Genomic DNA, 14,793 nt, shown 5'->3' on the forward strand with positions numbered 1-14,793 from the left:
ACAATTTCACCATTTTTTTAAATTTTATTTTTAATTCACATTAATATTCAAATGGATATTCGTAATCATGTATGAAAGGAATATCCAAAACCGCAATCAAAAAATTTTGAAAGCAAAATAAAATATCCGAAGCCTGTAATAGTTTTTTGTTGAAAGCCAAGAAAGAGATAGATAATATATGTTTTGTATTAAAGTCAAATCTTGATGAGTGTGAGAGAAGAAGGCAAGCAGAAAAAAAAACATTTAAGAGAAAAAATAAAAAAAATTAATTGAAATTAACTATAAAATAACTGGCCACTTATACTTTCTCTTACAAAAAATAACTACTAGAACTTTTGAAAAGTTATTATATTTGAAAATTTAACTTTAGTAAGTAATTTTTAAAAAATTAGTTTTACCAAGTCCTTAAAAAGATCATATGCTTATGTTTTTTGTTTTAAAAGATTAAAAATACTTTTAAAAATATCTACAAAATATTTTTAAAAACTAACTTATATTTTTTAAAATTAAAAGTCTAAAATAACTTTATCTATGAATAGTTATCTATATTATTTATTCTTACATTTTATTATATTTATATTCATTAAAATTATTTTAAATGCTAAAAGTAGTTTTATCGGACATAATTGTATAATTTATGTTTATTAAAAATTATTATTATTTTACTTTAACAAACATAGCAGTTATAGCTTTTGAAGAACTATTTTTAAAACATAAAATTAAATAAATTACTTTTCAAAAGTCACACTTCCGATTTATTTGCATTCGTTTACCAAAACATTACCAAGAAACAAAATGCAATGTACTAACCAAAATTTAATAGGACAACCATTTAAACATTAAAAAAAAAAGGAAGCATAACAAGGCGTAGCAATAACAAAATAGCTTGTTAACCTGTTTGAAAAGTCAGGTGAGTAAGTTCAACTTCCATTGAGGAAAATGACTCCGTCATCTGAATAAAAATGGAATATTGATTCAGCACAATCATTTCAACTCACAACAACCTACTACAAAATTACACATTAGACCAACAAAAATTCAAAACAGAAAATTCCTATGACACAATGAACTGCACCAAATCCACAAAAATCTACTCTTGCCTACAGAACAAAGCCACATAAGCATTAATCAAACCAGACACCAAATTCAAGTTCTGAACAATGGAAGTTAAGGAAAAATCTATTTGTTTTCCAGAGTTCCGGCGACTCAAAGCATGCAGTCGGTTCTTGCAGGCAGTCTCCTGAAGAAATTGAGCGGCACGGACGGAAGCTTGTGGCGGAACCTTGGATGTCGCAAGACATAAATTCCAGCCAGGAGGGCGACAACTTGGAATGGCGTGACATACAGTACAATGGCAGCGACAAGACAGAAAATGACGAAAAGCGCGGTTGCTCTTGGATCTCTCCAGCTGAGCAAAGACTGCAGCCTTTCCCCTTGAGTCGCCAGGTCACCAACAACAGTCTGTATCCTCCCAGCAATACTTCGGAGCCGATCATATCGCATCCTCACAATGTCAGAAGGCTTGGTGGTCGGGAAAGTGTCGAATTCTTCATCTAGTTCGTCGGGGTGAGCCGAATCTGCGTGAGAGAGACGGGTGTCCATGTGAGGAGGATGCCTCGGCCGCCATCTATAGTACCAAACTCCGATCAAGAAGAGGTAAAGGAATATGGTGGGTAAGATAAGCTCAGGGTACATAACCAATATGATAAACAAGATATGTATCAGAACCGTTGTGATGGGGTTTTTCCAATTGCAAATCTGATCAAACCATTTTCCCACAGCAATCAATCCACTCAAAACTCCCATGATCCTGAAAAAGTTTGCCTTGCTTCTTCTCATACTCCACATGTGGGAACCAACATCCAACATGTATTCCACTATCTCCTTTCTCAACGGTGGCTCGGCACGACTAAGCCTCATCGAAACAATCTGAGTAGCTTGATGCCTCAAACTGTCGAGCTGGCTGACAGTCAAGGGGTGAATGTAATGCATCTTAGGAAGCAGTGGTTGTGAATACATGTGCATCATGTTAAGCAAAGAGGAACAAGTAAACCTCACAGCCAAGTGAATTTCACCCATTTTCTTCACCCCATTCGGGTAAAGAACTAGAAGAGGATACGAATGCGTATACACACGATCAGTCTCGAGGGTGGAAAGACGAATCCTTACCTTTCCGATCCTTGAATCTCTTGCCCCTCCACCCTTATCACCACCATGCAAGTGACAGTTATCAAAGACACCAATTGTAATGACAGTGCAAGGATCAAAAACCTCCCAAGTATATTGCTCGTTCCATCTCGGTGCAAAGCTATCGATGATTGTCCTCGTCCGCACCCACTTTTGCCCATATTTTGCTACACAATATGAATCCGTCGTCCCCCTACCATCTTTCGTTTTCATTGGCATCAAACCCTGAGCATTTAATATCCCCAATTCGAGAACTCCAATACTGGATTTCCATAGTTGTTTCGCTGTTGGACGAAGGTCACTGCTGTAGTGAGTTGATTCATCCAAAACATGATAACCACCTTCTAGGCAGATCCTCACATGAAGCCTGCTTGCAAATTTGATTTCCTTCTTCTTGTCCCCTTCCATGATAACGACATGTTTTTCGAGATTAACCCACCTAGTGTTCACCGGTTTGTGATCGAATCTCCTGTCTACCATCTGTAATGGAATCATACACCTCCCCAATACTTCCTCTTTGTTAGGGGCAACTCTGTCTTCCACACTCAAAATCAGTGGCTCCTCAAATGGTTCCGCGGCCACAAACATCAAATCCTCATTCCACATTGGATTGATAGTTCTGCTCTGGGAGATCCTAGTCCTCAATGCCTGATTTCCCAGAATTGCCTTCACAAAAACTTCAGGGTATCTACCCTTGTCGCTCGGCTGCAAGTCTTGTGCCTCTATCAAATTAACCCTCAAATACCAAAGCTTAGGAGACAGATACACTTTCGATCGAATGTTTGCAAGAGCATCGGCTCCACTAACGGTGGCTGCATCCGAATGCCATGCTTCAGGAAATGCTTCATCAGCTTGAGTACCCATCCAAACAGCCAACATTAGCTCGCCCTTCGCCTTGTTGCCATTTTTGTCCTCTAGCCTATACCACTGCGGCGCAAGAGGGCTATCTGGAGGAACCCTCTTGGGTATCTCATTGAGGTCAAACCAGACGCGACCAATGAAGTCATCCTTCACCACATCCTTATCCTTCACAGTAACCTCCAGCGTCGAAGCCTGAATCCGGTCTTTCGAGAAGGCGAAGACCTGGTTCCATTCGGGATTAGTCTTCTTCTCGAAATGCCGGGTGGTACCTTTGTAATTTCCCAGCCTGACTTCTACATAAGGGTCACAACTGCCAGTGAGATCCTTAGCAGGCAAGTCTTTCGCCTTTGAAACCCTCACATAAAGGTACTGCATTTGCTCAACAAGATCATAGGTGCTGGTAAGCTTGTCGCCGGAGACCTTCCCACCTCCGAGGTGGGGCTTTGTCTCCTTCAACAAAAAGTCCTCCGGCGGTGCCCTCTGCATCTTCTTGGTTCAAAACAACAAAAAACCACCGACTCCAAATTACAGAAGCTGCTTCACTTCACAACAATTTCAACTACTGAATATTCCAATCTTAAAGTACACACTTCTGAATAAAAAACTAAATACAACGGGTATCAATTCTTCAGCACCCTGAAAAAGGGGAACAAAAACAAAAACACACTAGTCAAATAGCCGTTACAAGTCACCTAAATATTGGGGAAAACATTAAAGTACTCAAACAACACAAGATAAATGCAACATTTAAAATCCACGAACATAGATCTCTGATTAATCTATGAGTTAAAGATACTTACAAGTGAAGTGACCTTGACCAAAATCAAAGAGCTTTTTTACTTCAACTCAACCCCTAGATCCGATATGTTCACACTGAAAGCATGCGAAATCACAGCACCAAAATAAAAAGGAATTATTATTACAAATTGATGAGATTCGACATGCACAAATAAACAATCTGAAACCTAGAATGTTGGTGGGGTGGTTGTTGCCGACAGAATGTAGCATGTGATGAATGAGTAAAGCTTCAAATTCTCAAACTTTCCACATTCCTAGACATACCCTTTAACTCAAATTCACTTTTCTCTCTCTCTCTCTCTCTCTCTCTCTCTCAGAAGCAACTTTAAAAAGTAATAACAATAAAACTTTGAGATATTTCGAGGAAGAGAAGTAAGTAATGGATTTTAATGGTTAATTTTGTGAAGGTAAATAATATGGTTGAAATGAGAAATAGAACTAACCGAAGAAGCGTAGTTAAGACTTAAGAGGGCATTGAAGGAAGAACTGAACCGGCGAGTAACCATGCTTTACTTTTTTTCTTTTCCTTTTTCTTCTTATTTTTTTTTATTTTTTTCCCATTAGCTTAAGGATATGATGAATCAATGCAAATATACGCTGAAGCTTCCCCTCTCTCTCTCTCTCTCTCCGTTTTGTTGGACCTCTGATGCGTATAAAGAACAAGATGCGCTCCCACCTCACACGTGTGCCACGTCATGTTCGTGTCTTACCAATGAATCAATGATCCATTGATCCCTATCCTAAACATATAGTAAATAAATTATAAAATTATTATATTCTATTCCAATTATACATTTTTATATAGTTTTTGCTAACAAGTGACTTGCTAGAGATCTTATTTCTTATTATAGACAATTTTAATTGAAAAACAAAAAAAATTAATTTTAAAGAGATGTATAATGTATTTAATAAAAAGATTAAAATTTTTTTAATAAAATTAAGCTTAACAAATATCTTTATCTATAAAGTCTTTTTAATATGGGAAAAGCTCAGTATACAAGTGATTAGGGCTTGTAACTATTACAAGTTCATTAATGCCTAATCCACCAAAATGCACTGCAACTCCTACGTCACTTACACGCGCTATATAAAGATCTTGCGTTTGTATAACTACCAAATTTAAAAGATTTGTTTCCTTCTTTGTTTTCCTTCTTTCCGAATTTCATCGTTCTTCTTCTCGTGCGTATTCCCCTGGTTTTTCGATCGTTCTTTTTCTCTCCTTTCTCATTGGTTTGTTCTTCGTTATTGACGTTAGTTCCTCTTTCTGTAACTCCAGTTTTGTTTTCTTTTCGATTTTCTGGTTTTTGAAATCAAAGTTTGAACTCGTTTTGAAGATAATGGATGATTCAACCTCATATTGTCAGTTGAATCAGGGCGAAGTGGATTATGAATTTGAATCTAACGAAGTTCCTGAGGTTTGATTTACATACGATTACTCTGAATTTTGTTGCGGTAATTTGTATAGCATTGTGTAGCTGAATAATTCGTGAACATTGACTGTGAAACTTCCCCGTGAACATAAATCTGTGGATTGAATGTAATGTATTAGTTTTGATTGATTATCTGGAATTTATAGCAGACGCTCGGGTGTAGATCAAAACTTTTTTGGGTGTATTTTTTCGGGAGTGTGGGTGTATTTACAGTTTATGGCTTTTTCTGTTATTTTAGCTGAGTTGTTGTCGTTCGGGTGTATTATATTAGACATGATTGGGTGTGTTTTTAGTTTTTGTCATGGTGTATTCTGCAGCTTGTGTATTTACAGCTTATGGCTTTTATTGTCATTTTAGTTGAGTTGGTGCCGTTCGGGTGTATTATATTAGCAATAATTGCGTGTATTTATAGTTTTTGACATGGTGTATTCTGCAGCCTCTCTTTGTTATTGATGGCCAATTTGTTTTGAAGGTTGGAATGACCTTTACCACCCTTGAAGATGCTGGAAAATTTTACAGGAACTACGCCAAGGCTGCAGGTTTTTCTACAAGAGTTCGGAACACAAATAGGAAGGGAAACGAGATTAAGAATCAATTGATTACATGTAGCAGAGAGGGAAAATGGAACTCTCATAGAAAAAATTCATTTGATAGGAATTGGAATGATTTTCTGCTAAATTTTGGTCTTGTGGACAACAAGTAGCTTTCAGGTAGTGTTGGGTTAAAATCTGCAGCAGAGGTGTAAATTTAATTTTTATCGGGTGTATTTATAGTCTGTGTTTGGGTGTATTATGCAGATCTCTATGCAGACCGTCATATATGGGTTCCAATCTATCTGGATCACCACTTCTGGGCAGGGATAAGCAGCACACAAAGGAGCGAGAGCATGCATTCATTTTTTAACAAATTTATTACCCGGAACAGCTCGCTTATTCAATTCGTCAAACAATACGATAATTACCCTAAACCCTAAAATTCAATGATTTGGGTATAGTAGGTTGGGTGGTTTAAGGTTTAGGGTTTAATTTTTAGGGTTTAGGGTTTATGGTTTAGGGGTTTAGGGTTTTGGGTGTATAATCAACATTCTTTGGGTGTAAAATGTCAGTTTATGGGTGTATATTTGGTTTGATGTTTTCCTTCATATTATAGTACCTGTAAATCAAACATTTTGAATACACCAGAGAGAGTTTAATTATGGAAAAAAATTTACTTATAATTGGATCAAATATATTTACACTATGTGTTCAATTTCTTACAAGAGTATATAACAGTTACATTAATCAGTGACAATATCATTAGAATCTATCTGACAAAATGGACTCAATAACAATGAAGATGGCCTGGACAGTCTTATTGCATCACTTCTCCTCGCTCATATTTCTGAATTTCTCACTCAACAGATGGGTTGCACACTTTAGGTCCTTGATTTGCTATAAACAAAGCAAAATTAGAGTTAGATATATTTCTATTATGAAAAACTGATTTGCCTTCCATTTTTTCCAACTTGGTTTTTGCCTTCCATTTTTACTGCAATGAAAAATACACCCATAGATATCAGTCAGATACACCCATAGATCAACCACATACACGCAAACCGATTTTATAAGTATTTAATGAGATCAGTTCAAAATGATGTTCAATTGACTCAAACAACGATAAATATACAAGCTCAAGTAATATTACAATGTCAAGCAATATACATCCAAGGACAAGCAGTATTAGAACATTTGCAACAGTTGACTATATTAAATTATATGAGTTCAGAAATATACACCCAACAAATTACGTCATATACACCCAACAATCAACCATATACACCCAACACATTACGCTATATACACCCAACAAATTACTCAATATACACACAAAAATCAATTAGAAGAAGAACTAGAACAAGAACAACAGTAAAAGCTAGAGCAAGATAAACGGTAAAAACTTAGATGAGGCACATACACCCAAACCGATTTCATAAGTATTTAATTAGATCAGTTCAAAATTATGTTCAATTCACTGAAACATGGATAAATATACAAGCTCTAGCAATATTACAATGTCAAGTAATATACACTCATGGACAAGCAATATTAGAACAGTTGCAACAGTTGATTATATTACATGATATGGGTTCAGGAATATACACCCAACAAATTACGGCGTATACACCCAACAATCAACCATATACACCCAACACATTACGCCATATACACCCAACAATCAACCATATACACCCATACAAATTACTCCATATACACCCAATAAATTAAGCAATATACAGCAAAAAATCAGTTACGAGAAGAACTAGAACAAGAAGAACAGTAAAACCTAGAACCACTTTGAAGAACAGTAAAACCTAAAGGAACTTACAAGAAGAGTAAAACCTAGAATAAGAAGAACAGTAAAACATAGTTCTTCGATTTCGAAATCAGAAACAGAAATGTGAAAAATGTACAAGATGAGTAAAACAATAACGTACCTTGAATAATATTTTGTTGATGGTTTCTGCTGTTATTCGCGACGAGTTCGAATGTCTCTTCAGTTTGGAATGTTGCTCGAAACTTGAGGATTTGTGTTATCTTTGAAGGAGAAGAGAAAGAGTGAGTCATAACGAGCGGTTTTTTCGAAGCGTAATCATTTGAGTGACGCGTGTGGAATTGACGCTCCATTTAAAGGGAAGGAGTGCGCGTGACTTAAACCTGGGTTGGGCCAACTTATAAAAATTGTATGCGTTATTTGCATATATGTGTAGCAGGACCCTTTTAATATTACTATTGACATGTGTCTCAAAAAATAAATAAATATTTTAATATTTTACAAGATAAGTCAATTTAATTAATCTTGCCTTGTTGTTTAATGTTTGGGTTTTATGGCATAAAGATGAATTCTCAATTTTTTTTTCTGGAAATATAAAACAGATTAGGTATTATTTAGTAGTTTATTAGTTTGTATTTAATTTAAATGATAAAAATTTTAAGATGAGCAAAAAATGAGAGAGATAAATTAAAATCAAATAAAAATAAACTCTTTATTTTTTATTTAATTTTTTAATATAATAAAAAGTGACTCATTTAAATTCATTTGTCCATATTATATAGTTCATCATAAAACAAAATCAAAAGAAAAATTCCGTTCATAAAAACTCAATTTTGAGCTAAAATTATTTAAGAAGTATTATAATAGACTAATAGTGTATATCAATAGATACGAATCTAGTTTTTGTCATTTTTCTTATAAATTAATATGTATAATAGTGATTAATATGAAATTAGTTAAAATGGTAAGGGTTTTAGTTTTTTTTTTTCAATAATTGAGTCTAAATTCTAAAAATAGAAAGAAATACTTTTCTTTATTATTAAAAAAATAATAGTTATAAGAAGAGACTAAAAATAGAGCAATGCTAGGGGCCAGCAATTTTTGTGATTGTTAGCCATCAACTAGCCATCAATGATGATTTGATGGTGTGAGATTGGTATGAAATTTCATCCAATGACTCATCTTCTCCTGCTAGTTACATGCTGGCCAAAATTCAATAAACTGCTGGCTCCCTAGACTTTTCCCTAAAAATAATTACATTGTCTACGCTTTAATCCCAATTCCCTGTATGTAAGCATACATAAATGAAAACTTTTATGGTACAAAATTGACGGGTCAATGAGTTTCTTTACAAATAAGATTTGCATATTCCTATGTCATAACAAATTAACAATGGTCTCTTTATCATTTTTGACCAAAAAATCGCGAAGAGTAGTGGTCTAGTGGAACAGTAAAGGGAAAAGGAGAAGGATGGGATTTCAGCCTTAGCTATTTTGGGACCAAAAATAATCCAGCATGTGAATTTGGTAGGAGTCCTCTACATTTCTCTATGCTTGTATAGCCTAACTACTTACAAACTGATAAATAAAGCTTACATTGGGATCTTGTGGTGGTCCACAAATTAGACTTCTTTTGAATTATCAATAATAAAATAATTGAGTGGATTGGGAAGACGAGTATTTATTATTTTAGTTAACCAAAGTTTAGTTATTAGATGCACTATTAAAAATCAAAACTCTTGATGTACAATAAACTATGGTAAATGATTTATTTTAGTTCTTAAAACTAAAGGATGCGAATTAAAATAGTTTTTATACTAATCTTTCTTACTAGTTTCATGTATTTAAAATTTTCAATTTTTTTTAATTTATTAATTTTTTTTTTATTCTATGTTTTACACATATTTTAAATAAAATTTTATTCACATTATAATAACCAAAAAAAGAAAAAAAAAGGCAATTTACCTAATTAAATAAATTGTGTGAATCGTTTACCTGTATACACAAAACAGAAACTTCTTACGTGCATGTGTAATTTCATTTTTATGTAAACCGTGGGAGCTAACCACGGTTCTAGTTTCAACGTAAATCGTTGGAGGCTAAGAGGGTTTATGGTTGGAAAAGATTGGACATAATAATCTGTGGCTACCTACCACGGATTAGGAAGGAAAAAAACTTAGGCATAAACCGTGGTTGCTTCCCACGGTTTATGAAGAGGAGGCCTTGAACGTAAACCATTATTCCAACTCTCATTTTTGTTTATCACTTTACTCCATAACTACCATTGTGTTAACTTTTTAGTTATTAAAAATTTGCTAAAGGAATTTTTTTCTTCTTCTTTGATTTAAATATCTATATGTATACCTATTATATAGATCCTTATTATTTTTCAGACTTATTTGTTAAGTCATATTGTATTGCTTTCAAACAAAATTTAAGATATCAAATATTCAGATCTTTTGTCAATTAAATTATAAAATTTGACGACAATTATAAAAAAATAATATCAAATATTTTATATCTTTTTAAAAGAGTAATATTATATGGACACTACTATTTTAGCTACTATTAACATATACAATTGAATATAAAAATATTATATTATTGTTGAATATCTTTACTATTCTTAACACATATTTGTAATAATTCTTAATATTTCTCTAGATCTAATATGTCACCTTCTATATCTCTAACTAATAAAATTATTAAGATTTTCTTAAAATTTCATTCAATTTCAAAACAAAATTATAATTTTTTATTTTTTATTTTTTCTAATATTTTTAGGAAATTAATTTTTATGTTTTTTAAATTATAAATTTGAGATAAAAAAATAAAAATTTTAATAAATAATAAATTATTAATAAATAAAAAGAATAAAAAATTTATAAGTTATTTATTTTTTAATGTATAGAATAATAAAATTTTAAGATAATTTAAGTATGATACTAAAATTATTATGTTGTTATTATATGTAACAATTAAGATTAAAATTTATAAATATTTATAAATTTATTTATTTTTTAATTTTATTTAATTTGAAGCAGATATAAAAATTTAAATTTAAAGAACTGTTTTTCTTGTATAATTTTAATTGCTAATTTTTTTAATTTTATATTTAATATGTTAAATCATATTTTATTCTATTAGTTTTTAAAAAGTTTTTATTTTTATTTTCATTATTTTTTACTATTCTCCATACACATATTTATCATTATTTTTTTTAATTAAGTAAAATAAAGATAAGTAGAGAGTACTACATATACTCCATAGAATAGAGAAAAAGACAACACGAGTAAAAATTACGTGTAGAATAAAAAAGTAACTGTACAAAGAACAAAAAAGAATTAACTTATAATTACATTTTTGACCAAATTTTAGAACGACAATTATATTAAACACTATTTATCAAGAAGATTGAGATGGAAAAATGGAATTGGACACCAAACTCTCCTATTCACTTTATATATTGTTATAGATTGTTATTGTTAGTAGAATTATTCCTGTTGGTATTGTTGTTATTTCTATTGTGACAATAATCTCTTCACCAGCTTGAATCTCACTCACATACATATAGAATTTCTCTTCTCATAAACCGTTGCAGTTAACAAAGATTTATACCTACTCAAACTCCTTCATAAACCGTTGTTGCTTACCATGTTTTATGTGCATTTGCCTCCATTTAAACCGTGGTAGCTTGTAACGGTTTATGATACATTTCATTCACACGTAAACCGTGTCTAATAGCCACGGTTTATGTATAAAATTGAAACCGTGGTTGGCTCCCATGATTTACATAAATATAAAAATACATATGCACGTAAGAAGTTTCTATTTTGTGTATATAAGTAAAGGATTCACTCAATTTATTTAATTAGGTAGATTGCCCAAAAAAAAGAGAGAAAGCACGTGGGCCTCCACTTAAAATTTTTTTTCCTCTTCTCGCCTTTGTGATTCTGTCTGTCTCTCACTTTCTTTTTATATCTTCCCAAAAATAAAAATTTAAAATCCTTTCTTCCTCTTCTCTTCTTTCTTATTCATCTTTTCTATCTTCTCATCTCTTCTTCTTGTAATTATACACTATTATCAAATTCACCTTCATCATCTTGCTTTCTTTTCTTTTTCTATTCCATCTCTATTTATTCAAAAATCTCATTTTCTCAAAGTCCCCAAATCATGAAATTTCAAATTAATGAGTAAAGGAAGTATTCAATTTTTGAGTTTCTGTTATTATTGAGACTTTAAGGTAACTCTTTGACTAAATAATTAGCTATATCTCTAATTTTTTGTCATTCCTATATTTACGGGCATGCATAAATCCGAATTAGGGTTATTAGGATTAGAAAATTTAGGCCTTTTGTCAAAGTGAGTAAGATTATGTTAATTGACAACATTAGTAACTCACAAATATCATTATTGTCATATTTTTAGAGTTGTAGAATTATAGGAAATTATTTAGTTGCTCGTTGACACGCTCATAGTTACTTCCGGTTCCTTAGAATCAAGTTGCGAGTGAATATTGTGTCTATAATTGTTTTTTAAGTGTATTATTATCAATATTTAAATTGAATCATTATTTATAGAGTTTAGAAATATTTTATTATTGTGATTTTTGAATTTTTGAAATAAATATTAATTTATGAAAGTTATAATTTTATAAAAATATACACAAGACGAAATTTATATATTTTGTAAAGCATACATATTTTTTTATTTGACTTTATTAAATCTTAATTAAATTTTTAGTATGCATTCTTATATATATTTGATTTATTATGAAATTTAGTAATATGTTATATTCATTAGAGATTTTTATAAGTGATTTTGTTTGGATTGGTTTGGGAGACTCTGACTAAAAAATCGTAGTTAACAGCGGTTATGACGTTAACCTAGATGCATCTGGCTCAGACCTCAGTTAGCAAGGGCGTTGTTAGCCTAACATGTAAGCCATATGTTGGATCTGTTATACTATATGGGCACACTAGTGGAAAGGACTACCCTTAGAGGTGGAGCCGCCCTAAGTGTGTAATATTCTATTTGATTTGACTTCTAGAATGAAAACTTTCATTTCAGTTCATTCCGCTTAATTATTTATCTGTTTATTTGTATAAGTAATTAATATGAATTTCTCATCTTTGAAAAGAAATATAATTTTCAGGGTAAAACTTGTATTGTCTCATGTGAGTTATAGATGTAATGTTTGCTCATTGAGTTGCAAAATTTACTCTATTATATTCCTATATTTTTCAGATACAGGAGTCATTCTAGATTCCATTACACCTATCGCTCAGTAAATCTTTGTCATTTCGGTATGGAACCTTTGCTCAAAATCTAGATTATATCAATGCTCCATATACCATAGGAACAATCTTCGTGTGGGTTATGTTATTTTGAATTTCTAACTGTTTAGATAGAAATTATAATTTAGTTATGTAAGATTTATGGATTTAACTATATACACTAGTTATCAACTTAATATATATGATGTGTCTTTCGGATATGTTTGGTTGTGGATACGATTGGAATATGTTGTTGTATTTGGAAATGGATGAGTTTATTATTGATACAGGAAGATAATATTTATGTTGGTAAGGTCTTAGGAATAAAGGAGATTCTGTCCATTTTTTTTGAAAATTTGGTTGTTTAGCTTGCTAAAGAACTTGTCCCCTGAGTGTCACTCATGACTTAGTTCGGGTCATGACAAAGTGGTATCAGAGCCTTAGATTTTTCTGTGTAATATGGAGCAAGTGTCCTTTAGTAAGATCACAATTGTGCAAATAGAAGTCGGCCCATTTTCACAAAGTGTAATGTTATTACTAGAGGCCTATAGGAAGTTGTCCTTAATCTTTTAGTCGCATAATTCTTTCTGTCTGTCCTATTGTCTTTGAACCCATATACATATATTGTTGGTGATCCAATTGCTTTATTTATTCAATAGGTGAAAGATGCCACCTAAGAAAAGATGTGATAGAGCTGTTCATGCTTCTGATACTGCTGAATCTAATAGGGCAATTTCTCCACCACTTGGAGCGGTTCGACAAAGACCAAGGAGATAAAGGATAGCGGATAAGCGCAGAAAAGGGATATCCCATGAGGGAGTTCAAGAAAACTCCGCAGTAGGAGTGGCTTAAGCAGACTTGCAGCTGAATTGAGGGGAATAAATCAAACTCTTAATCCGATATTACAGGTCCTAACAAATTAAAATAGGAGCAAAACAGGACTTCCTAATGTGCCAAATCCTTAGCCTCATAGGGTTCTTCAATTGTTTGGGGATCACGAGCTGCCAATTGAAAAGTATTTGAAGTTAAATTCATCTACTTTCAATGGAGATTCATTGGTTGAATATCTACAATAATATCTAGAGAATTCAAAGAAAGCTATTTGAGCTCTCAAGTGCACCAAGAAATGGGCTGTTGAGTTAGTATCCTACAACTTACGTAGTTCAGCAAGATATTGGTATGAGTCTCTTCTTAAGAGCAAAGAAGCAGCTGGACTTCCTCCTCTTTCTTGGGAAGAGTTCACTGAAGAATTTTTCGCTCGATTTTATCCAGCTAACAAGCAAGAAGAAGATGCAATTACTTTTGAAAGATTAAGGCAAGAGAATATGACCGTGACTGAGTATGCTAAGGAGTTTACTAGGCTTTCTAAGAGTGCTCCGTACTTAGTAAATTTAGAAGAGATGAAAGTTCGTCGGTTCGTTCGTGGGTTGGTAGAACCTATGTTTACTACTCTTATGCCTGAAGTCAGACGCGTGTCTTTTAAAGGTATCCTAAACTCTGCTGATGGAATTGAAGCTGGGATAGCACAGAAAAATGCTTATAAGGATGTTGGTAAGAAGCCCAAGATGAAGGGACATTTTTCTGGTGGATCTAGTTCAGGAGGATTTCAGTCTCATCATGGTTAGACTAATCATCAAGATTATTCGGGTTATCGAGCTCGTCCTCAAACATCTTTTGGTGGGGTTGCTTCTTTTGGATCTGCTCACATGAGTGTTTCGAGTTCCAAACCTTTTGTTAAGGGTACCTCTCAATCTAGTGCACAGGATTCAAATCAGACAAGGCCAGCTCGGGCTACTGCCATCAGTGTGAGAGTTACTATTCTAGTATATGTTTCAAGGTCAATGGAGCATATTTTGGTTGTGGCCAATTTGGTCATCTCAAGAGAGATTGTCCTAATTCTAGAGGAGGCTTTACTCCAGGTATTGCACGTTC

At 32.9% G+C, this 14,793-nt stretch overlaps 1 protein-coding gene across 3 annotated transcripts; it reads right to left on the bottom strand.

The window, feature by feature from the left end:
* Positions 1-868: 868 nt before the first annotated feature.
* On the bottom strand, positions 869-4,565 carry LOC112747249 (FT-interacting protein 3). Of its 3 annotated transcripts, none has more exons than XM_025795213.3 (3): positions 4,290-4,565; positions 3,849-3,921; positions 869-3,684 (listed from the first exon to the last, which is right to left on the bottom strand). In XM_025795213.3, exon 3 carries the CDS (start codon positions 3,532-3,534, stop codon positions 1,207-1,209), a length of 2,328 nt encoding a protein of 775 aa, XP_025650998.1. In that variant the 5' UTR covers positions 3,535-3,684; positions 3,849-3,921; positions 4,290-4,565; the 3' UTR covers positions 869-1,206. The 3 variants fall into 3 exon arrangements, with proteins under 3 accessions (XP_025650998.1, XP_025651011.1, XP_025651005.1); XM_025795226.3 differs by having other exon boundaries at positions 4,014-4,408; XM_025795220.3 differs by lacking the exon at positions 4,290-4,565 and having other exon boundaries at positions 3,849-4,286.
* Between the last annotated feature and the right edge of the window lie 10,228 nt (positions 4,566-14,793).

This window comes from Arachis hypogaea, chromosome 2, assembly GCF_003086295.3.
Source record: "Arachis hypogaea cultivar Tifrunner chromosome 2, arahy.Tifrunner.gnm2.J5K5, whole genome shotgun sequence".
NCBI classification, from domain to species: domain Eukaryota; kingdom Viridiplantae; phylum Streptophyta; class Magnoliopsida; order Fabales; family Fabaceae; genus Arachis; species Arachis hypogaea.